Source organism: Enoplosus armatus, chromosome 8 (assembly GCF_043641665.1).
Source record: "Enoplosus armatus isolate fEnoArm2 chromosome 8, fEnoArm2.hap1, whole genome shotgun sequence".
NCBI lineage: Eukaryota > Metazoa > Chordata > Actinopteri > Centrarchiformes > Enoplosidae > Enoplosus > Enoplosus armatus.
In genome coordinates, this window is record NC_092187.1 from 19,072,701 (window position 1) to 19,097,896 (window position 25,196).

The window sequence follows — 25,196 nt, forward strand, 5'->3', positions numbered from 1 at the left end:
TCAACACTGATTTGGATGAGAAATAACCAGAATAATTTGTGTTTAGTATAGTAGTGAGGAATATCTAGACTGCCAGATAAAAAGTAGTACCATTAATGTAACTATAAGTTAGTTCACTAGGTTCCCCCTTTTTGTAATTGTTATAGGGGCTCTTTTTTAATCTCATGAACAGTGTGATATAGCAAGAGGGAAGTGATCCAAAGCCACGACTTGGATTCATCTTCTTTTCAAACATGTCCAGTGTCCTGACATGCTTTAAAAGAGTCTTGCTGGTTCCTGACATTCAGCCTGATACATCCCATCACTGTTCCTCAGCAGGAGCAGCGATACAGTAGGTTCAGAGAGTAAACGTGGGGTCATACTTCCTGACTTCCAGAAGGAGGCGTTCTCTGTCACTGACGGCCTGGGTGAGAGCAGCCAGGGCACCAGAGAGCTGGGACAAGATTATTGGATTGGTTAGTTCCAGTATCACGCTGCTGCACGCCAAGTGGGCGGATATCAGATTCTGACGGACAGCAACAGGCGTAATTAAAACAGCATTACACAATCTTGTGCACTTAGACACATCTCCGAGTTGTCTATCTAGTAACAGGACACTAGTATTACAGCAGTATTTAAGACAGACAGAGCAGATTACTGTGGATTTAAACACGAGTAAGGCCTGTGAATCTAACTCAGTTAAGGCCCTGTGAAATTAACACAACACAGAGCTATACACAGCCTCATGGTTGATACAGTGGTGATATTCATTCATACACATTACAATACTAAACAAAGAAGTCCTTTTGTTTGTGGGATCCCTAAGATGTGGCTGTGATACAAACAGGGCCAAAGCTACCACTGAGGCCATGTACTCTGTATTTTGGGGGATGTTTTTGTGACTTGTTACTATGCGTAATGTTACATTTTGGGGTGAATTTGGGTGTAAAAATCTATCTGCAGGATAATCATCAGTGACTACATTACTTATTGTCAAAGTCTAGTATATTATATCATCTGAGGTATATGGGTTTAAATAACCACATTTTTTTCATGTGTAGAAGAAAAAAGCCAAATTTGGTTAATAAAATAAACAGTGTACAACAATATATGTATATTTGTGTCATATTTATATAAAAAACCTTTAGTCACTTATGTCATTAGTCATTTATGAAACTTTGCCTACCAACCACACAAAAAAACAGTCATGACCTCAGTATTTCTAAAATCCTGGCTACAGACACACTAATCTGAAGCGTATGCAGTATGTGGTACTGCTTGGTCTCCCCTACCTCTCTCTGCTGTTGGACAGTGCAGGAACTGGTTGGGTTGTCCGGGCCAGCCGCAGGAACACCTGCTGAGGCTTTAGGGTCTGTACTGTCAGCTGCAAACACAAAGGAAACAGTGAAGATCACTTTCTGTTCGTCTTTTTGTCAGATCAGCAGATGTTGTAAACTGAAGTGTTTGTGGTTTTACGGTTCATGGTCCTTTTCGTGAACACTGACAAGGCATTATATTTGTCATAGTGCACAAAATTCAAGTTAAAAAACACGTTATTTTCTTTCTCACCTTTGAGCCTCATGATGCCATCGTGACTGCGCTCGAGGAGCAGATTATCTACAATGAATGAGGCTGGGACAGGTTGAGGGGCTGTAGGGTAGATTTTAGGGCTATCATCCTAAAAGAAACAAAAAAGGGATCCTGACAGTTAACCACATACCTCAACACTGGCTAACCATTACTGTTCAAGTCCTTTTACTCTAAAAGATTACAGTCTGTTCAAAGGTTCAATTCAATTTACTGTATTTCACCAGGAGAATCCAGTTATATTTGTTAGTTTATTTGTATAGGGACAAGTATGTAGCATAAATCAATGCCACACACCACAGCATTTATAGCTAAGCTAATTCGCAATGCCCGTCCCTAAGTAATGTATTGAGACTAGAATCATATAATATATAATCATACATACAATAATGTAAAATCCATTTTCTACTACCATCTTATAATCAGCAGATTCAAAATGAGTGGACCCCAAATCCAGAGAGTATCAACGACCCACCTTCAAAGTGATGGTGATGTTGTTCATGTGCAACTTCATTGGCTGACCATCAGCACTGAATTCGTCTTCGAGAAAAGGACCAATGTTTGTCACTGTGGAGGCTAACAACTCTGCCTTACAGTCCTGCACTCTCACATCAAGGAAGCCCGAAGACTCGGCCAGAGCAGAGTGTCGGGCAGCAGATGGACCCATTTCTGCTCGCATGCACACTGTTGGAGAGCCCCTGCTGCCCCGCCTGTCCTGCTTCTGGACTAGTCCCTCTGGAGCTGCACAAGCAAAGGAGAAGGTGCATTTGTAAGCTACGTGGGCACTTAAAACAGCAACAAGCTCCAGCATGCTTTCCATACTGGAACTTGACCAGGTTATTTTTTGAGACAATGTGCTTACATGTAGTATGAGGCATTTATACAACATAAGAGATGAGGCAAAAAGTGATTATCTCATTGTTGTGATTACACTGTTCCTCAATGGTGCAAATCCTCAAAACCTGTGATGATTTGTTTGTTTGAAACTGCTGAGATTAGAAATCAATAAATACATAGAAGATATCTGAGGGATTTTCTGTTAGTTTTTTACATATATGTTGTGTAAAATGTGAAGTAACTAAACTTCAAGATGCCAAAGAAGACCATAGACCAGAAGTGATTTACGTTTCTTTTGCCTTTTTCTTGAGCCCATCCAACATACTAATCTAAACATAGATATGATTAGCAACTCACTGATTAGCTAACTATAAAAACATTGTAGTATTGATGAGTAGAGTCTGAAGTTATTTGTCAAGAGTTTGCTGATAGGAAACGAACAGCATAGCAACAATAGTCCAAGTTACCTTGTATGAGGCCAGCCAGCAGGTCCGAAACCCTGATATTGCCCATCTGCACGGGGCTCAGATTCTGGGCTTCAACAGCCACAACTTGGTCCTCTCCCTTTACTTCCACGGTACAGGCTGTTCCACTCAGGACCAGCAACAACACAGAGGACTGTAACAACAACACAACACAATAAAATCACATTTAAACCACTGTAGGTTTAGATTTGACATAAAAGTTTGAATTAATTGTTGAGGAAAAGATTTTAGGAGAATAATAATATAACTAACTAATCTGTTATATGAGCATAGTAACCCACCATATCCTGAGACACGTCCTCAGTACTTTGGGACAGAGAGCTGCTGAGGTCAGCTGATGAACCTCCCTCTGTCCCAAGGGCTGGGCTGCCTCGACTGCCCGCAGGAGTGTTGTTGGGACGCATGGACTCCATGCCCGACTCTGGAAACATGATACAAACTTATAGTAGATGGCACATGTGTAATTCGGAGAAATTGCTTTGGCAGTATTTTAAGCACCTGAGTCCATGAGGACAACAAAATTCTCGCTGATGTCACTATCAACAGAGAGATTTTCGTCCGGCAGACTGCCATCCAAGATAGCACTATCAAAGGAATGCTGGGAAGGCGACTGCTTCAAGGATTGGTGGCGCAGGCTGGCAGCCAGAGAGGGGGAGGACTCTTCTGAACGCTGGACCTGTTCCCTATGAACACACACACACACACACACACACACACACACACACACACACACACACACACACACACACACACACACACACACACACACACACACACACACACACACACACACACACACACACACACACGTTAAGGGACAGCCAGTAAAAGCATGTGGTGCACAGTATGCGTTCCAGACATACAAACACTATTATGTTGCCAACAGCACAGCAGGAGAGCACTAGCACTTACTTTGCCTGCGGACTGAACAATTTGCTCATCCCTGAGCCACGACTCAGCATGCTAAAGGCGTCTTTTGTTATTGAAAACGCCCCCTTGGTCAGGTCCAGCGAGGCACTAATGGCATCTTTGGTCACATCCTTGGTGACGTTAATGGCGCTTGACAGCTCTCCCTCCAGGCTGAAGTTGGACGGTTCACGGGAGAGGATGGGTGAGAGTGGAGGTGAGAGCACAGAGGTGTCCTCCTGTGTTGTCAAACCATCCCCCTCCTCCACAGCCTCACATGCCTCCTCCACCACCCCATCTTGTTCATCCTGATCAAACCCAGAGACTGTATTGATGGAGGAGATGCCGTTTTCTAACCCACTGTCCTCCAGGACCACATCTGTGGAGTGATGAGTGGGGGAGATGTCAGAGTCTGTTATGCTGGGGCTGTCCGTTTCAGGGGTGTGGGGGACCTCCTCCTCTGGCTCTGAGCAGACTGGTGGCAACAGGAGACCCAATTCTGCAGAGTCCACCAGGAGGGCAAGGCAAACTGTAGCAGGTTTTGTCTTCTGGCCGCGAGCCTGCTTAACATCTCGTAGATCCCGCCCCAACTCTGACCCCAACCGAGCCATGGCATCCTTCATCCTCAGGAGGGCAACATACTGGTAGTGGTTGAGCCACATCTTCACTGGAGTAATGGCGTGGGCCAAGAAGTGGATGGAGGCAAGCGAAGCCTCTTCCTGCTCTGAAGAGGGCTGGTGGGCTCTGTTGGGACTGGAGGTGGAAGACGATGAGCCACTTTTAAGGGCAGAGGGCTGACACATCCACACAGACATGGCAAAGGGCTCAACAAAAGGTTGGGTTCTGCCTTTGGGGAATCGCCGAGCTCCATCAAAACCTAGGGTTACACGGGACAGACTGAGAGACCAGACATCCTGGGATCGTAGCTGCTTTCGGTCCAGAGGTTGGGGCTCCGTCTCTTCAGAGTGCTGGAGGAAGGTGGATGGGATTGGGTGGAAGGCACTCTGATCTCTGGGGTAGGGGCAGGGAGGTGTGGGCTGGAAGAAAGGGCAGCTGGCGAACTTGTCATAGGTGCTGTTGAGGTCAGCTCTGGAGCCATGAGGGCAGTGGCGAGTGTTGCTGAGGACCATCTGGGGAACAGTGACAGAGAGGGACTGTGGACGCTCCGGATGGTCCAATATGGAAGAATCCAAGGGGATTATCAACTACAGAAAGGAACAGAAAACAGTCACATAAACCAGAATTTTATTGATGTTGTACTGCTAAGACATAAACGGGCTACACAAATATTTTCAATCTAAAAACAGAAACCATTAATGTATAAAAACACATGTGTATTCACCTTGAGCTGAGCTGCATCCATGCGAATGTCTAAATGCTCTTCAGCCTTGCTGCTGTCTTGCAAATGGTAGAAAGCTTTGACCTGGTCCAGGGTGTGCAGCAGACCCCTGGAAAACAGATTGATCCACAGCACACTGGCTGGGTCTACACAAAGCTGTAGGCTATTCAGCTGGGCATACAGGTTTGAGGTGGGCACTGGAAGAAGGATAAAAGGCGAGAGATGCTGATACAGGATATTCACGTCATCATTTGTAAGTATGAGCAGCCAATCTGAATATTAACAAAGCAATTGGATAATGTAGTTCAGTTTTTTAGTAAATGCTGACAACTCTGTGAAATGGGCCCATGTACATTGCTCACTGGAATCTAAACTTGAAATATAAACTAAAACATAACAAAACATAAGGTTCAATTCAGTTGCATGATACCTGATAAACTGGAGTTGTCAGGAAAGTAGTATTCAGTAAACTGCAGGTGAACTGCTGGCACGTTGTCTGGCAAACGCAGAGCTTTACGGTTGCAGGATAACAAAGACTGGGTCTTCTTGTTTTGACGGCCTCTTGTAGACACCTGAATGTTGAGGTGCAGAGGTTAGAACAGCGGCGGGAATATCACTAAATATTGGGATTTGATTTTTCATTCATCATGCTTCATTCATGACACAATAACAAACAAAGAAAAGGAGCTCAACTACTAAACAAAAGTACAAGTATGTTGCACATAACAGAACTAAACCACCTGAGTCTGAACATCAGTGACTTCCTGTCATAAATTGAAGGTGGAGACCGAGACATGTACAGAACTTCCGCTGCGTGTCTCTTGTTCTATCAAATGGGGAACTACAAGTGTCTTAAACTTAAAATAACCCTGGAAACGTTCTTCTGTGAAGAAAAATGTGAAATGTCCAAAGTGAAAATACAGAAGCAGCCTGAGAGTTTAATTTGAGGTGGCAGGGGGGTTTCTCAGCCTCACATGAAAGGCACTGGAGCAGCCAAGTGAGGTGACATACAGTATATGGGATTATTATAAATAAATTATTTATATAACAAATAATTTTAACAAGATTGTGGTTGTTAGTACGGCAATTATTACACAAGTTTATATCTTCTATTGTTACAGTTCCTCTGGGCAATTTAATGGCAAACATTTCATTTCAAACATTTTAACATCTTAAAAAATATCATTGGTGTCCAGGTGTCTGTAAGAAAGGTCACCTCACTCAGGCTCCATCTTGATAATGCTTGTGGTAAGTAATTAAACACGTTTAAAGGACTTTGTAGTCTAACTAATCACCCTGTCCATGCTTTACACACATAGCATCTCATTGCCATGGTAACAATTGTTAAGGTGAATGCAATCCACTGTAGGAAGCGGTAACAAATATTATGTGTAATGTCTTTAAGAGACAATGACAAAGGAGTTGTTGGTATTGTCCCTGTAGATCAACAGTTATGTGGCTGGAGTTTGATTGGTTCCATTTAAGATTTTATTATCATAAACTCCCCTGTTTCTTCAATATCAATACCATCTGTGACTAACTACAATCATTATAAATAAGTCCAAATCCTGTGATGCTTTGTCACTGCTAAAATTTCCTAAATGCAAGGCGACTTCTAGCCTGGTCAGAGGTACTGCCAGACTGCTTCCACTGAGGAACAGAAGTCCCTCAGTCCCTCAGTCCATTTACTGAAGCACTGCTTCTGTTAAAACCGGTTAAATCAAATCAGTCTATGATTAAGGCTTGCCTGGTGAATGTCCACGTCATCCATCCTGATCACCACACAGCTGGATCGCAGCCTCTTCAGTGATGGCCCTGAAGGAGCTTTGGCAGAGTTCCTGTTGGATGCCTGCTCTGTGTCAGAGGGGCTCGACTTAGGACTGGACTGTCCGTCTAAAGTATGTACATGGGAGAGAAAACACTTTGTGAAGAGCAGAAATTACTCACTTACAGAAGAGAAAGTCTGCTTTCTGGTTAGATCATGACAGATGTTCAGAAGTATTTTTTCAAAATGTTCCCGTTACTAAGCCATGTGTTGACGGGGGGTTGGGGTCACAGTTTCACTGTTGCTACTGAGTAGTATTTGGTTGTGTAGTGAAGGCAAAGAAGTACTTGTGTTTTATTTCATTTCATACTTTTTGATTGTGTTTTATTGTTTCCCAGTTGTTTTGATGACATCTTAGTATATATGTGTATAGTTTAATGCATGTTTAGCTGTCACAAAAGAAATAGATTTCATTTAACAAGACAAATCTTTACATTAATTCTGTGCTCATACCTTGAACTGTCTTTGCAGAGTCCTTAGTTGGCTGGGGTACCTCAGTATGTGGCCCGGGGAACCCAGAAGCCTCTGCTCTCCTCTGGTACTCCTGCAGCAGTTTCCCAGCCCACTGGGCCTGAGCTTCCATGGCTCCACTGTGGCGTTCCCAGTGTCGACATCCATCAGCTGCACCAGAGCAGCAGCAAAACGGCTGTTATGATACAGCAGCGACCACTCTAGGCTTAAAACTAATTTCCTCTGAACACAACCTGAAGCAGACCCTAAGACCCTGTACCTAGAGGACACAGAGTACAATATGACTCGTATATAGATTGTTCGTGGTCCAGCTCTTGTCTGTATGTACCTATATGTTTAAGTTTGCTTATCTTTGTTTAGTTGTATGTCTCTCTCTGCATCGTCCTGTAAATAGGTCCTCTGCACTGTGTGCAAGTTTATTGAGAACTGGAGTCGAATTCCTTGCACGTGTCAACAAGCTTGGCCATTTTTCAAAGCTGGTATCTATGCATATGTGCACACACTATGTGTGGTTATATACATGTATATGTATATAAAGTTGTACTCTGTTGATGTATACATATTTCTTCTGTTATTATTCAGTTCAAAGGCTTTTTCTAACTTTGTTTAATTGACCATAATCAACTCGAGAGGCAACACTGCTGTTCTACATTTTACACTTCAGGAATTCCACAAAGAATAATGGCACTGGGCACTCTCTCCCAGGCCATTAGTCTGCTTGAATAATAATCCTCCTAACAGCTAGTCCTGAATGAATGCTGTGGCTACAGTGGGAGCAGGGCAGAGCCTCTGGGTAAATTGCAGGAAAATGATAGTTAGAGAAAGAACCATTCATCACACTCACCAGGTCTGTGGATGGGATAGTAGTCAAAACCCAGCTTCCTGAATGTCAGCTGCATGGCACCTTGCAAGCCCGGTGGGGGAGGCTCATCTATGCAACATCACACAATAGCTGTTAAAAACTAGCTTGACAGATGCTTCCCAAGAAATTCCTTTGAGCACACAATCTTGGCTTTATGCTGAGTTAAACAGCATAAATATGCTTGAGTTACAAGACAATAAAGACATGTTGATCTTCTTAGGCACACGGTGAGTTATTTCCAACTAACCTTCATCCATTGAAGAACTGTCGTTGCATATGTGCAAGTCCAAGCGGGATATGAAGGTGTGGTAAGAAGACTCCTTGACATCATAGAGATCAAAGTACTGGCTCATGTTGTTGGGGGTGCCAGTAGGAGCGGGTGGGGGCTCTGTCCAAAGGCTGTGGAGGCTAGGTGAAGGAGGAGCAGTCTAAAACACAAACAGGTAAAACATCTAAATTACCAAGATGATTTGACAAAATTAAGAACAAATATCAACATAAATATCACAGGGAAACAAAAACAAATGTATAATGTAAAGAAATCATCCAGAAATAGTCTTGTGCCAACTAGTTTGAGTCTTAGTGTTGTCATGAGAGGACACTGAATGAATGTTCAACTGCAAACTAATCTGGAGTCTGCTTATTAACCTGTGAATACACTCAGCATGATTAATTTATAGTAACGTAACTTATATATATATATATCATGTAGAGACAAGCTGGGAAAACCAGTTGAAAGTGCTGATGCAGGGTTTTCACATAGTATGTTTTTTATGTCTGTAGACTATACTATACTATATTTTTGAAAAATCTATAAAAACATTGAATTACCCATATTTTGAGTCAGGATAAAAATCACTTCACATGTAAATATGTATTATGACTGTATTATAGCTGTATGTTTTTTACATTTCCCTGCTGTATTTGTGTGTATAAATAGTGAAACAATATTTTTTACAACCTTGTTGTTTTAGAATAATGTTTTTGAGTAATTATCATTAAAGATTTGTATTATAATTTTTATTTTTACAGGTGCTCATTTCCTGATGCAGGTGTAAATAATCAAATTAGTGATGACTGAATTCCATATAGCTGCTTTGGTTTCAGAGTCCTGGTATTGTGCATGCTGGCTTACTGGGACACTTGAATAGAAAGGGGCCAGTGTTATTAGTAACACTTGTGCTTTTCCTACAATGACAAATCAAAATGTCCTCTGTGAGAAAGGCCTATTGTATTTTCATTACAAATATCAAATCAATTAAAACTGATGCAGAAACAACAATTCTTGACATGACATTCAGATGAAATAGGTTCATATGTTTTAAGGTTGACAAAACAATCTTTAAACATATGCAGTCTGTAGTTAAACTCAACGTAAAATGTACTCTACTTCTGATTTTTTTTTACAAAACATTCAGGAGCCGGATGGAGGCAACACCTGAAGGGATTCAGCAGTCCTGCTCTTCCTCTGCTGAGCAGACTTCTCCATGGCCTCACTGAGAGATTTGGCGTAATGGATGATGGCTTTGAGCTGAGAGTCCGTCAGCACCCACAACAGGTCGTCCAGAATGAAAAGCAGCTTGGATGCCAGCACATTACAGTCCTTTATCTAGAATAGAACAATGAAGAATTAAACTTGACTTGACAAATTATTTGCAATTCAGAAAAGGTCACGATTTTTAACTAATTCCATGACAGAATAGTAAATGAGTGGTAGAAACACAGTCTTACTCTGCGTTTTAGAGCGATGCGAATGCGTCCTTGGTTGGTGATGAGACGTAATGGGGTGCTACCGAGGTCCTGGTCGTCACTCTCAATGGCATCTGCCTCGATTCGTAGACTCTGCCAGTTAATTTCTTTGAATGTCAACACCTGATTGAAACAACACAACACATATGATCAAACATAAAAACACTACGAGACAATAAACACACCATGTTTTAACAGTTGGCTTGATTAAATGATTTACTGCAGGCCTAATGAACACACACTGTTTATGTGGTATAACATTGTATTCAGATGGGCATTGCATACAACTTCCAGACAGAGGAGTGGTAAAGCTGTGTGAGGAGGAGGATAAAAGTGTGCTGCACTGCACCTCTCCTCTCTTTGGGTCGGTGACGCGGGTGTAGCGGAGGTCACTGCGCTGCCATTTGGGGTTGAGGCTGTTGCCTTGGAGCTGCCAGAGCTCAAAGGAGGCGTGGAAGGCTCGAGCCTGCACCTTGATGGTAATGGAGTTAATCCTAACAGACATACCCTCCACCACTTTCTCTGCAAAGCCGTACTCACTGTAAATACACAAGGGCAACATGAGAGAGGGCCATATATGTTCCCCATGTGCACGACATGGGATGTAGTAGTAGAGTATTCAACATTAGATATGTCGGCTTAACACAAGATTCATGCGGGCTTACCTCTGGCCTGCTGTAATAGCTATAGGGGAGGGGCCATTAGGTGGGCGTGGTTCCTCACATGTCCTCATTTCTACCTCTACCTTATCCAAGAACTGCACAAAAGAGGAAACAGTAGTACTCAGCATACAATTGATTGAAGGATAAATAAAGAAGTAATCTAACATTTACAAATGATAATAGGGCAGAGAGTGCAACCTACGGAGCAGTACAACAAAACAGTAAAATAACTATGCAGGGCAATGCTAAAGTCATGCCAAAGTTAGGTTATTTTTGTATTAAAACCTGAAGGGAGAAGCTTAGTGCTGCAGAAATGTGCAAGAACTCTGGAGAAGGACAGAAATTCTTACCAGGCAGATGGGGCTTGTTTTCAACTTTGTCCATTGTATCTGAAGAGACAGCACAGCAAGGTCCACAGAGTCAACCACAAACACTTGCCACAGCATTCTGCACTGCTTATCATTCACTTGGCACAAGGGCACAGTGAACATCAAGCTCCTACAACGTGACGCAAGTGCCACAACAATAACTGCCAAGCTGTAATACTTGGAGTCATGCTGCCATTTCTGCTCAACAAATTAAATATCAGCTTCGTTATTATTACCATGTACCGGAGGAACTTAAACAAGAGGAATTAAGTATGAATTTGTAAATAGATAAAAGAGGATGAAAAAAGAAAAAAAGGAAATAAGAGTACATAAAAATTACCCATACTGATAAAACCACGATTATAAAAAGACTAAAAGTCACAAACAATTACAATTACATAAAAGTCAATAAGGACTAAAGGGATGAATGAAAATTTCATGTCAATCCATCCAATAGTTGTCGAGCTTTTTCAGTCTGGAGGACCCAAGGTGGACCGGCCGACCGACCGACGTCGCCATCCATAGAGCCACGCTGCTAGCATGGCTAAGAACTACCCAACAAGTAGGTCGCAACCCACTTTTAAATTGTGTAGTTTCAGTACTGTGGTGAGCCCAAAAAAAGGGATTGAACTTTTAAAAACGTAATATTACTTTCTAAAAGAAATAAGCCTGACAACAGAAGGGAGTTTGTGTAGGCTAATATAACAGCTCAAGATATCATGGCCTAAGATATGTAAGAGAGGTAAGCCTGGGGCATTTCCGAAAATAGGGAAAACAAATAACAAGACTGGATCTAGAACAAGTGACTGCCAGCGAGCAGTTGCAAAGGAGAAGTTTTTACTCAGAGTTAGCAGTCACTCTGTTGACTGGTGGCAACACCACAAACTTCAAAAAGAAGATACAGTAAAAGAGAATGGTACACATATTACAAAATAAGTCAGACAGAATGAAACAAAAGGACATCTAGAATATTATATGTGTTATGATATTATGTCTTTGATGTGGATATTTCAGTCAGTGAAAATATCATACATACTTAATACTAAATTGAATACTGGAAAACTCATGTTCAAGAGGTTAAAATATTTATGTAAAATGTAGAATACATTTCAATATCAACAATATATTATTACTGAATTTTAAGCAAATTGGCTTATACATATAGTATAATTGGGATTATCTGGGAACATAAACCAACCATCCTGACAGCTCAATGCACACCAGCCAGTACATCTCAGGATCACTCTAGCCTCTGGCCTTTTGTGTGCCTCTGAATCATGGCTTGTCTCTCTATTATCAACAACCAGTGCTGGTCTGAAGGATCATAACGTTCTCAGCAGTCCCTCTAGCAGTGCTTATCTCTGTGGTACTGCCACTGCTCATTTCCTCTTCCGACTCCATGCACTCAGAAGCAAGCTCTTTTTCATTAATAAACAGAAAACCTTTGGTTATTGTGTTTCAATACTATTCTTAGAAAAGGGAGACAGCCTCACTTGTCAGACCAGCTACACAATCAGGTTTGACTAGTCAGTAACATACCCTGATGGCGGCTTTGTTGCAGTACACCCGCGTGACAGCCAGCCAGGTAGGAAGGTCAAGCATGTTCTGCAGAACCTCTTCATCGAGCTCGAGATTGGACAGCTGCCCCTCCCCCCTCAGCGTACTCAGATTGATCTTGTCCGGGGACAAATTCTTGGTGAACCTAAGGGAAAAAAAAGTTGAAATGAAATGTTTTAGGGTGAGTACCTGCAGCCTAAATCTGGAGGAGGTTCATATAACTTTTATCAGGGAAACACCTGACATCATCTGTATACGTCACTGATGATCTGGGAGGCAGAAATACACAAAATTCAATTATGCAGTTTGGCCAAGATGTTTTTGAAAGAGTGCAACTGAATGAGTCATCCTGGGACACTGTAGCAGCCTCCTTCATAGATTCACACAGCTGTACTCCACATCTAGGTTAACCTCTCCGTCTGAGTGTGCTAATGTAGCAAGCTCCAGCAGCCAAGAATAGCTTACACCCCTACAAAGGGCGAGTATAGCAGCAATAGGAGCAAAAATCAATTTAAGTATCTTAATTTCACATGTACCACATGACTCAACACCATCCTGACAAATCCCCATGACATTTCAGACATCAACCAAGAAACACTGTTGAAACAGCAGCAGACTAAATGTTAAGCCAGAGTACCACAGAGTGGGGCTCACAGTTTGGTTAATCATCAATTAAACTTAATGCGATGACATGTGAACGTGGTCCAATTTGTCAACATTTAACATTGTTAGGCCTAATATCATGCTGCACCTAACAAACCTGGTAAGCCTGTCCCTTTGACATGGAGCAACAAAATAACGGCTCAACACTCCTTCTATTGTGGGCAAAACCTGGGCCACTGCCTTCCTAAAATGAACATTTCACATTAACTCCCTCTCCAAGTGCTTTTAATGAATCAAGCTTGAGGTGTAGAGCTACTTCAAATGTCCGAAAATACAAAACAGCTATGACTCGCTTGTGCATCATTGTGAATTTTAATATGGTTTCAATTTGGATTGCCAGAATATAAAGAATTAATTTGGTGGTATTCTTAATGAAGACATTTAAGACTACAACATTAAAGCAAAGACTACTTATAATGGTGCTGTTATTCACAAAACTTGCTATACAGGCTAATTATTAAGATTAGCATGGTTTGAAGAGAGCAGAAATTCCTGAGCTTAACAAAGGCAAGAAAGAAGTCATTGTACAAACTTTGCCAAAAGGACAACTGTTAGCTTTTACAATTAAACAATCCCAAGATCGTTTTTAAAGATTAATACAAAAGAATCGCCCCTTGAAGTGGTCAGTTTAAATCCAACAATCCCTCAGTGGTCCAAGAAGTCCATTATATGTAAGTTTCATGTTTACAGCAAAACAGAGTGGCTATGAACTTACACATAAAGATTATAGCCATTAACAGGAGTGTGTTGCAGGTGGGCCTGGGTTAAAACTGATGATATGACCTTGTCATCAGTTTCGTAAGTCTGTCTTATAAGGAAATATTTTTAAAAAGCACAGAATGTTAGAATAAACTCAAAATGGTTTAAAGTGAAAAGTAAAAAAATTTTCTGACAGCAAGATTGCAAGATAACTGAAGAGCAGCTTGGACTTTAAAGCCCATTTCCTATCTAAGAACAGGCTGTGGTCAACAACATTATGGTGCGTATGTGTCCACTGTGTCCTATCTGGTGCAAATAATTGTTTTAATTATTCAGTGGCAGAGACAACAGAGGGGAGGAGAATACAACTCAGTCAAATAGAAAGTCTCTGATTTCCAGTCTCATGATCAACTTTAGCCTTACTCCATCCAGCTGGGGGTAAGAGAGACCTTTTAAAAACACATATCAACATTGCTCTCCCACCCAAATTAATTTCTTAACAGATGTCAGTACTGCCAAACTGACAGCAACAGAAAATACAACACAGTAAAACCTATATAAAAACTATAAAAAGAAAAAGGAGATAAAATAGCTAAATAGATCTTTGTCTCCTGAGCAATGGCATCACATGTAGAGGACGGTGACAACAATATCTGTCTATGTATAGATAGAGATGGGACAAATGTTGCTGAAACTGTGATGGGACTAAGATTATAGGAGCATTATGGACTATTCAGACAGCAAACCTCAGCTGACAACATCCATTCATTCATGTGCAGTAGGCCAAACAACCTGATACACACACCTGAACAAGCTCTGTTAGGGGCATAAAGGTAGAAACTTCCTCCATATGTCTCCCTATCTGTTTCTTTCTTTCTCCTTGAGGGGGGTGTGTGTGGGGGGGGCATTGCTTTTGAGCTGTACTGAGTATAAATTCAAGAAGGATAGATAGATAGATAGATAGATAGATAGATTTAAATCACTTAAATATGGGAAAATATGCTACTTCAGATACAGCTTTTTCACATTTCCACTGTAAAGTAATTATGATATTTCAGGCCCTAGACTACAAAGTGATGTAAAAATACGAAGTAAGCAGTTTGGGCTGTCAACAGTAATGGGAGGTATTAGGCCCATTTAATCTAATGTATTAGCTTTTCAGTCTGTAGCATATAACAGTATTAGGAAGACATACCGCATACACTTGGAAAAGTAATGTGGTTAACGTTTTTAGTCCCGGTCAAGCTGAAGTGGTTTGCTGCGTTCACTGTCCCTGTCAAGTCTCCTAACGTTATTCTCGTATGGCGGTCACAACATGTAGCGTTGAGCTAGACGGTAACCAGCGTGGAAATCAATGTAGACGGCAAATACTAGCGAACTAACGTTTGCTGTTTTGTAGGCAGTAACGTTAAAACCATCATCCAGCTAGCCGGCTAACACAAAGCCAAAGATGACACTTACCTTGACAAATGTTTCAGAATTTGCTTTTTAATAATCCCGGCCATTTCTGCTAGCGTTTGTGTCGTCCAAAAACGGCAGTTTCCTCATTAAAATAAACATATACTAGCTTGTAGGCACCTCTATATTGTACACAAGCCTAGCTGTGTGCATCTTTTTAGCCGCTGCTGGCACAGCACAGCCTAGCTGCTACCTCGCTAAACGCCGGACAACCGCTGACCCCCTTTCACACACTGACACACACACACACACACACACACACACACACACACACACACACACACACACACACACACACACACACACACACACGCTACTCCACTAAGAAAACACAGCAGCTCCAACGATACAACGACGCCATCTGTTGGATGTTCATAGGATAACAGGTGGGCGGCAGTGCGGAGAATCCCACCTATCACGACTAAACATTTTATCAAAGGAAAAATAAAATGTCACTTAAAGGCTGTGCACTGGTTACTGTAAAGTGATGGTTGTGTGTTACACACTTTATTTAATCAGGTAGTCTGGGTGTATTGTAAAATGTAAATATTCCATGTACAGTTAATTCTATTTTAATATCCAAATAAAATATGCCTTTATTACAGCAGACATTTTGATATGTCATAGTAGGAAAAGAACAGGTGTTATATCTAACATTAAAGATGGCTCTGTTCTATTCAAGCCATGACAGCATGACAACTGAAGCAGCAATGTGGAATTCAGCCATAATGTATTTCATTAAATGTCTTCTGTGTAGTACAATAATACTCTAAACAAATATAAATGGCATATTTCCATAACATTTTCTACATTGTTTTCAATCGTTTAAGGTCTCCTAATAATCGCTTAACAGTAGCGGATGGATTAATTAATTAATTTGCAAGAGTACTGCACTGGTTGGTTTCTGTGTGTCTATGTGAAATATAATGACGGTGCCATCTTTAGTGTGATGTGCTTGATGGAGACTTGGAGGCAACAGGGGCCCAACAGTAAATGTTTTCCCCTGGGACCCCAAACAGGTTAATCTGGCCATGCACAGTATAGAGAACAAATAAAACAAGCAGGATTGTACCCACTGCTCATTTGCCCATGTAGAAATACAACATTGCTAAGGAAACAACATTTTTCACTATATTTTCTAAAATATTTTGTGAATTTAGCATAATTGTCTTACAGTTAATTACATATAATCACCGTAACATATACACCTACTATATATTTATATATCAAGTATGAGTATTTTCTTTTTTCCACCAGACCTGTGGCTCAGAGGTTGAGGCACAAAACACAATCATGTGACATGCGCACTCGGCCCTTGTTGTCGAGTTTGTTATGACAAGTCGAGGCCTCGGACTAAATTAGGAGCGAAGCCCCCGTCTCTGTCCAGGCGATTCCGCGATGGAGGGCATGGACCTGGACCTGGACCTGGACCAGGAGCTCATGCAGAAATTCAGCTGCATGGGTACAACAGACAAAGATATCCTAATATCGGAATTTCAGAGGCTCCTCGGGTTTCAGCTAAACCCCGCCGGATGCGCCTTCTTTCTGGACATGACCAACTGGTGAGCTCGGTGACTCGTCTGGCCTGCTGTGTGGTTCTGTTAGATAATAGATAACGTTTTTGTACACCAGCTAGCTTTCGGCCTAGCAGTTCTCTCTGTACAAAGATATTCCGTTTGGAAAACAGGAAAGGAAATCATAGGAAGTGTTATCCTTCATTGTGATATAAATAGCGTTTACGTTAGGTATGTAAGCGTGATACAATGACAGCTAACGACGTTGTAGTAACGTAACTAGCGTTAGCTGAGTCACCGTGTCTCCGACTTTTGATTGCCTGTCAGAGACAGGTAGCTTAGCGTGTGTTGCATACCCGATAAAATGCTTATAAAGATAAATAAACTGTAGTTACACACAAGTTCGTATCGAAACGGGTGTGGTATATAAATGAAAATACATTAAAGTAATTTTCTATCTGAATGTGTTTCGCCGCTGACAGGAGTTGTAAGTTAGTCACTAAGTTACTTTTATACTAAGCTAGCTTAGGTACTACCAGGTAGCTAGTCGCTCAACTGAACTGCCAATTAAAAGTTTATGAATACTTTGTCACAGTCTGTTAATTGCATATTCTGTTAAGCTATGTGAGGACAGTGTAAAACGCCCGTCATTTTTACGTTATCGACAGCCAAGATGATCAAACGGTAACGTTATGTCCGCCTTTCCACAGTGAGGATCGCTACAGTTTATTACGTAACCCTCCGACATCGAGTCTGGCTCAAAGCTCACACAGTGTAGTTGTGCAAGCCTGGTGAATCTTTACCTGGCTGCTCCTGGACAAAATGTATTTACATGTGCTATTCACGTACTGAGTTCACAAACTGCAGTTGCATTGCATTTCGGACTTAAATATGTGACTTACGGTGACTTATTTAGAAAATGAAACGGTGGGTTGTGAAAACGAAAGACAAGGTATCAGGGACAGAAAGGTCGTTCTGTAAATCTTCCCTTTAAATAAATCTTTCTGCGCATATGCAGTATTAAGCCAGTGCAGGTCTATGGAAGGAACAGAGACAGTGTTTATGGGCAGTGCAGGCTGTAGTAGTATCACGTGATGCCGTGTAATAGCTGCTCTGCAACGGGCTTTCTAAAAATAAAAACTGCTGGTTTATGGATGACCAACATGTCACGGGGAGCACCCACTCGCAATCTCTCCGGGTCTGCAGGCATCTCTGTTGTTTGCCACAATATATGCGTTTGTCACTAAAATGCCACAAACTGTCTCTTGTAGAATACATTTCATCTTAATAGTAGGATTCTTCTTTAATTGGTCTTGTTAAAGCTAATGTATGTTCCTGTGGTTTCCATTTTGACAGTTAAATGGGTGGTAATCATTTTACCAAAGGGAAAAAAAAACCCTGATTATTTTGTTAGCATTCAATAACCACAGTTTCCATGGTGCTTTGACAGAATGCCAGTAGCTCAGACTCATGAGATATGTTTAGAGCTGAAACAATGAATTGATCTTGTTTTATATGATTGTAAATTGAACATATTTGGGTTTTAGACTGTTAGTTGGACGAAACATTATTATTATTTAATGCTAACGAAATAACTTACAGGACTTCAGCCCAATATTTGGCCGTAGTTCATTCACTTCTGTGCAAACTGCTGTTGAATCATGGGGTTTCCCCTTGCACAAATCACATATCATACTCCAATATATAACTTTACTGATCCCCTGGGTTTTTGTCTTCTGTTTTCCCAGGAATTTACAAGCAGCCATTGGAGCCTACTATGACTTTGAGAGTCCCAACATCAGTGCACCGTGCATGTCCTTTGTGAGGGATGTGACGATTGGTGAGGGCGAATCAGTTCCACCAGACACACCTTTCACAAAGACATGGAGGATACAGAACACAGGTATGTCTGCTGGAATAATGATTATAATATGAGAGAACACAGAGCTGATACCAGAGCTCGTGAATGACAGATAATTACACTCACATGTGATTCAGAGTTCAGCATAGTTGTCTGTGTGTCTTCCAGGTGCAGAGTCGTGGCCCCCCGGTGTTTGTCTGAAGTATGTTGGAGGAGATCAGTTTGGTCATGTAAACATGGTGATGGTGCGGTCTCTAGACCCTCAGGAAATGGCGGATGTTAGTGTGCAGATGCAGAGCCCCGTGTCTCCTGGCATGTACCAGGGCCAGTGGAGAATGTGCACAGCTACTGGACTTTACTATGGAGGTGAGGACAGCGAACTCCACACTGAAACAATTAGTCAGTGACTCAATTAGTAGAGAAAATAATTAGTTCGTTTGATTGTTTCAGTCAATTTTCCAGCAATAATACCAAACATTTGCTGATTAGAGCTTCTGAAGTGTGAGGTTTTGCTTTTATTTTCTGTTTCACATCATTGTGAACTGAATATCTTTGGGTTCTGGACTTTTGTGTGTACAAATCAAGCTATTTGAAGATGTCACCTTGGGCTTTTAAAAAAACGTTATAGACAGTTTAATAATCATTAGTTGCTGCCCTAGAACTGAGTATCAGACTTAAATGCTTTTGCGTGTTTCCTAACGTTCAGCAGTGCTAAGATCCTGTTTGCAAATGTTTATATTTAGAGATAAGCCTTGTTTAAATGTAATTATAAAAACGTTTCGAGAGCCAGAGTTGAGCCTATGTTGTTGTGTATACAAGGTATGTAGAAGCACCAGAATGCCACTGGTTTGTTATTTATTATTAACATTATCTATGGGGCTGTCATACTTATTGTAGCCATCTTTTTATATGCTCTGATTGCAATGATTCGCTGCCCTGAATGTACTCACAAATACACAGCCAAGTACTATAGTTAGCAGTAGCAGGTAACAGTCTTTACTGAAGATAAAGTGCTGGATAATCTTGTATGAGTTTCCTTCAGTACAAACTATAAAAAGATCAGATAGCAGTCTATTAGCACACCCAAATTAAATAGTCATTCATTTAACTGATTTATGGCCTCCTGCAGGTTCAACATGTATGATGGATCCCAACAGGAAGTCCCTCAAGACTTGCCTACTTACAAATTAAGCAGCAGAGAGATACTCAATTAAAAAATATACTTGACCTTAATATTTCATTTAGGTGTTCATAGCGATAATTCCTCACTTAAAACCATCAGTCTCCTAATGGCTTTAAGAGAGAAAAGAATTGCAGACCTGGAGCACTTTAAATCTTTGAGGATATCGTGGGTGTGTGGTTCTTTTGGTAGGTTGTTAATGCAAGGTAGTTAGAGGACAGTGTTAGTGGCTTTGTATAACACGTGTTTTGTTTCTTTTGACAGATGTGATTTGGGTGATCCTGAGTGTGGAGGTCGGAGGCCTCCTTGGTGTCACGCAGCAGCTTTCCTCCTTCCAAGCCGAGTTCAACACCCAGCCTCACCGCAACCTGGAAGGGGACTACAACCCCTTCGCCTCACCAGAGAAGAGCAAGTGCCCCAACAGCAACAACAACAGCCTCCATGATGCCAGCGATCACATGGTCGCAGAGGAACATTGGCAGGGAAGCCCCAACGAGCTGCAGCAAGATCAGAATGGACTTTCACACAACTCTGTGGATATAGTAGCAAACAGTCTACAAAGCAATCTATCAGTAGTCTCTTATAACCAGGTAAGACATATCAAAGGGCAAGGAGATTCTCTACACTTGTGATTCATGGTCATCCATCTATCTATGTATGTATGTATCTATCAATCTATCTACGTAATCTATCTGTATCTATCGAGCTGAGCTGAAATATTCATCATACTTTCAGAGTCATTTCATTATAACTCTCCACAGAAAACATTTCTCAGGGTTGCAGTATCAGAGTGGCTGAGACGCCTTATTGGGTTGCTCGTACTCCCTCTTTATCATATTAAGTTGAAGCTGCAGAGAAGTTTATTGCTCCCATTTACCAATTTAAACTGTTCCTTCAACAAACAAGACTAATTGTCTGCAGCCACACAAGAGGTTCTGTGAGGCTCTGTATATAGGAATGTAGTTGAGACCTGCATAAATTCAGCAGTAATTTAACATTCTGAACTAATCCCACACGTAAATGTGCGTTAGGTGCCTTCAGCTGCTACACAGTAAATGTCTAAACAGTTGCTGTTGCATGTGACGGCTTTTACTTTGAAACAGGTGCAGATGTAGAAGCCAGCAATGCTAACTCATTGCTCTATATAAGATGGTCTAAATCTATGTGTTTATTCTCCAACAGGTTTTTAGTAATCTGGTGTTAGAAAGAAATAATATGAAATTATTTTTTATTGCATTATACAGCCGACTAATGCTGCAACTAACAATTATTTTCATTATCAATTCATCTGCAGATAAGTTTCTTGATCAGTTTCACAGAGCCACAGTGAAATTGTACACTTTCCTACATATCTCGCAGCACTACTATCATTGTTTTTTAATAATTTCCCTTCCTTACAGGGTATACAGGAGCCCTATCCTTTTGGGCACTCTTAAATCATGGGACTTGTCACAGTGAAGCAGCACTAAACCGTACCTCTGGAGTCTGTCACACCAATAAAAGAAAGAAGAGGCTTTATCAGTAGCTGGTCGAGAGTGTGGAGATTCAAAAACACTTTATGCAAAGTCCAGCTACACTTTGAGAAACCAGAGGCCAACGCTCCCGACGTGCAGCTCAACCAACATCCCACCACCCACTGTATGCACGTGTGAATGCTAAGTTAAAAATGAGTGCTATGAGTCTTTTGCGTGATAACTTTTTTTCTTTTCTTTTTTCAGATTTTCTTTTTTTTAGTTGTCAGAGTGCAAATGAAACATGATGCCAGGAGTGTGTATTTGTGAAATTGTGTGTATACGTGTGTGCATTGTGCAACCTGAAAGAGAGACTTTGGAGGAAAAGCCATTTATTTTGCCAACTGATTCTCCAGTTTCTGCTCTGACTCTTTGTATATTGATTGGGTTTTCTGGACCGGTTCCTTGTAACTGAATCTAACAATATAAAACAAACCATTTGAGATCATTATTTACTTTTTATCTTATTTTTTTTAATATACACTTTTTAAGAGAAGGGGAGCAGAGACATCCCTCAGAAATATATCTGAAGATGATCTAAAAGCCCATCAGTTTTTCTACATGGGCAATCATTTCAATGCTATCATAGTAACTGCAGTTTTAGATGCGATGCAGTTTTTCTCCACTGGAGGGAGCCAGATACTACTCTTACAAACAGAAGATAAGATCTACACTGAGAAATACAACATTTATTCAGTGTGACTCCTATGAGTTGGTCAAGTTTAGTCTCGATCGTCTCGACACTTGTGTTCCTAAAGCTACAATTTAGAGCCGACATTTTTATTATGCCTTCTGTAGTCAAACGTGGCTTTTTTGAGCTACTTACTGTAAATGGAAGTAACAAAAAACCTTTATGAAATTGAATCTGATTTGGCCCAAAAGCTCGAAGATTCCTGTGAGACAGTGAAGGTTTCTTCCCATACATGATAAAGAGTCTTTGCTGGCACTTGGCATATACACATCTATGAAACATTAGAAGAATATTAGCAGAACATTCGTTATTGGTAATAATGCAGTATTAGAGATGTCTGAGTCTAAGATTTAGTTTAGTTTTACATGCTTGCATTCAGATTAAACACAAGACAACAGGATTAAAGCGCACTATGCCATCAGACATAGCATTCAAGCCATAAAAACATCAGTGGAGACGTAACGTAACATTATGAAAACATGTTTTGTTTTTTCGTCACCCTGCTCTGAATTGTCATTATAAAGCTGTCTTACCACATTAAGTTGAATGTATTTGATGAATGTAGTGGAGGATAATGTTTTTGTAAACATATTAATTTACCCAAAGATTCGACATTGTATGTTTGCATCGAACTGGCAGTTTTATTAGTGTAATTATTGTTTTGAATTTTCCTCTAGTCATAGTCTAACCTATGACAAGCCTGTTAAACACATTTGAAAATTTGATCCTGTTTCGATAATTTCAGATGCAAACTTAACCACACCAGTAAAATTACAATAAAATGTTACAGCATATTCACTTGCACTAACTGGCTGATCTATGCACTGAATAACGTGACCTCCATGACAAGGCCTCTGCGTACTTTCCTCCTCCACAAGTACAGTTAAGTCCTGAAGGGCTTATCAGCTCTGTGATTTTATCTGCCATCCACAGCCAATGTGTTAGACCACCTAATCAGGTGAACACCCTTTTCATTAAGGCGCTAACTGTAAGCCCCGGGGCTACTGAGCTTTGACAACATGACAATACCAGCCAATAAATACTTCAACATGTCACTTGGATCTCTGGGCTCCTTGCTGTTTGACACAACATTGAAGTGTTAAAGATAAATGTTCGTCTGTGCCGTTAAAGGTATTTGCTGTCAATGTCAATTCATCAAGTGTGAAGTGTGTTTTGTTCTAAGTGTAATATCACTCTGAAGTTTCCACTGGCCAGATTGCAGAATGAATCAGTTGGCATTAGACTAATACAACAGCACATTTATGAGTGAGGAAGTGCAAACAGATGAAAGCTTTTTTTCCTGTGTGTTTGATGAATGTTTGTATGATTAAATTATCACTGAAAAATGAAGTCTCTGGCTTTGTGTGGTGTTGTTGGTGCAGCAGCATTAATTTAGAGTTTCCAGGACTGAAAACCTCAACAGATCTCAAGTCAAGGTTTAAACACCAGCTTTTATATCTTCACCATGTGTTTTCTTTTTTCCACATAGTCAATTACGGTTAGATTTCTCTTTGTTTTTATACCTTATAACCACTATTAGTTCCTAGGACACATGACATCCCATGTAGTCTGCTCTCAGACATTCATGTGTTTGCATTAGAGTTAGACAATAAGGGATTTTAAGTGGAAATTATTTCATGGTCACTGACATGCAGTCATTTTACTAAATGTTCTTGTACACTGTTGCAAATCTTTTCAAGAATTTACTATATTAGGAAAATGCATTTAACAGGGGCTTTTTAAGGATGAAGATACATTTAAATTAACAAGCATATAACAAGACACTGCATAATTGAATGCATTATTTCATAGAACACATTATTGTGCTGTGCTGCCTGTACCCTGTGTACACTGCCTGCTCTTGCTCATCTTCCCACCACCTAGTAAAGCACAACAGATAAATACACTGGGACACTGTGCGCTGTTAAGTTGAAAACAAGCTACAGGGCTATCAAGGTCAAAATCAAGATGAGTGCATTGTTCAAAATACTGCGAAAATGATGAGAGAGATGAGAACAGTTTTTATTGAGGGTTTATTTGAAGAAAACAGTAACTGTAGAAGTGTTTCTCTCTTTTGCACTTCAAGGAGGTGTCAGATTACATGTTAGCCTGGGGGTTTACTGGTCTAAGGTGCCCCACCATCTATTGGGGCCTATCGTGTCTGTCAATGGCTCTGTCCAGCAGCAATCTGCATAACCAAACTGCCCGAAGGAGCAAGTGACATTTTCTCAGGTTGAAAGTCGGATGTTTTATGGCGAGGCACCAGAGAAATAGGTAGCGCAGTTAACACAAGATTAGCTGCTGAATGACTCACTGTAAAGGTCCAACTGACAGTAAGTAGACGTAGTGCTTGTTTTTCAGGCAGTAGCACCTCTGGGGCTCATTTTTAACTTCATCAACCCAGGCTAAAAGGACAGGCTGGGGGCCCCTTCGACTGCTAAAGCTGTGATGCTACAATTTTTAAGGAGGCTTTTAAAGATGATCTATGTGGGCTGACTCACAGGCAGCAGCTTTTTAGAATATTTCAACACAACGGCACGAACATTACTGTTTAGTTTAAGCAAACATTTACACACTTGCTTTCTCTTTCCCTCTCTCTCACTCTCGTACTCGCTCTGTGTTCCAGTTATTCAACTTTTTCCAATAATAGCTTCCAACCTTTCAAAACAACTTAACCATTATCTTCCTGTGGATGGTTTATTGATGTTTCATGGATGTTACGGCCCATGCTCCATAGATCCTGTGCATCCTTACATAGCCAACCCGTCTGGTGAGTTCAAGCTGAAATCAAGCACACTAACCGTGAGATATTAGTTATCAATCCACAAGATCCTCTCTCCTTAAGCAGGAAATACACCTGTCTTTCAGTTAATCCTGACACACTGTGATAAAAGTTAGCCTCTATTTGTCACCTTCTATCTAATCATCCCAGTCCTATAGATGTCGTCCCCAAAAGGAACAGTGGTGACTGATTAGTAAAGATGTTTGGGAG

The 25,196-nt window shown here is 40.9% G+C and overlaps 2 protein-coding genes across 2 annotated transcripts; one reads left to right on the forward strand and one right to left on the reverse strand.

Moving 5' to 3' along the window:
* Nucleotides 1–337: 337 nt before the first annotated feature.
* bltp3a (bridge-like lipid transfer protein family member 3A) lies at nt 338–15,494 on the reverse strand. The gene is made up of 21 exons (XM_070910630.1): nt 15,451–15,494; nt 12,610–12,772; nt 11,053–11,091; nt 10,706–10,797; nt 10,390–10,579; nt 10,023–10,163; nt 9,730–9,900; nt 8,539–8,719; nt 8,274–8,360; nt 7,412–7,579; nt 6,881–7,026; nt 5,564–5,705; nt 5,137–5,330; nt 3,801–4,999; nt 3,387–3,571; nt 3,170–3,309; nt 2,871–3,021; nt 2,042–2,307; nt 1,549–1,657; nt 1,272–1,363; nt 338–433 (listed from the first exon to the last, which is right to left on the reverse strand). Exons 1-21 carry the CDS (start codon nt 15,492–15,494, stop codon nt 338–340), a joined length of 3,996 nt encoding a protein of 1,331 aa, XP_070766731.1.
* A 1,311-nt stretch (nt 15,495–16,805) lies between these two features.
* Nucleotides 16,806–23,265, forward strand: LOC139288862 (protein ILRUN-like). Its single transcript, XM_070910304.1, has 5 exons — nt 16,806–17,009; nt 18,710–18,864; nt 18,991–19,188; nt 20,267–20,592; nt 21,403–23,265. The coding sequence occupies exons 1-5, from the start codon at nt 16,846–16,848 to the stop codon at nt 21,436–21,438; spliced, it is 879 nt and encodes a 292-aa protein (XP_070766405.1). The 5' UTR covers nt 16,806–16,845; the 3' UTR covers nt 21,439–23,265.
* Nucleotides 23,266–25,196: the final 1,931 nt, after the last annotated feature.

Coding starts and splice junctions, on each gene's coding strand:
- LOC139288862 (XM_070910304.1), top strand. CDS start 16,846: ATGGAGGGCATGGACCTGGACCTGGACCTGGACCAGGAGCTCATGCAG. Junction 18,865..18,990: donor ATGGAGGATACAGAACACAG/GTATGTCTGCTG, acceptor TGTGTCTTCCAG/GTGCAGAGTCGTGGCCCCCC. Junction 19,189..20,266: donor TACTGGACTTTACTATGGAG/GTGAGGACAGCG, acceptor TTCTTTTGACAG/ATGTGATTTGGGTGATCCTG.
- bltp3a (XM_070910630.1), bottom strand. CDS start 15,494: ATGGCCGGGATTATTAAAAAGCAAATTCTGAAACATTTGTCAAG. Junction 7,027..7,411: donor CTCTGCAAAGACAGTTCAAG/GTATGAGCACAG, acceptor TACATACTTTAG/ACGGACAGTCCAGTCCTAAG. Junction 3,572..3,800: donor TTGTTCAGTCCGCAGGCAAA/GTAAGTGCTAGT, acceptor GTGTGTTCATAG/GGAACAGGTCCAGCGTTCAG.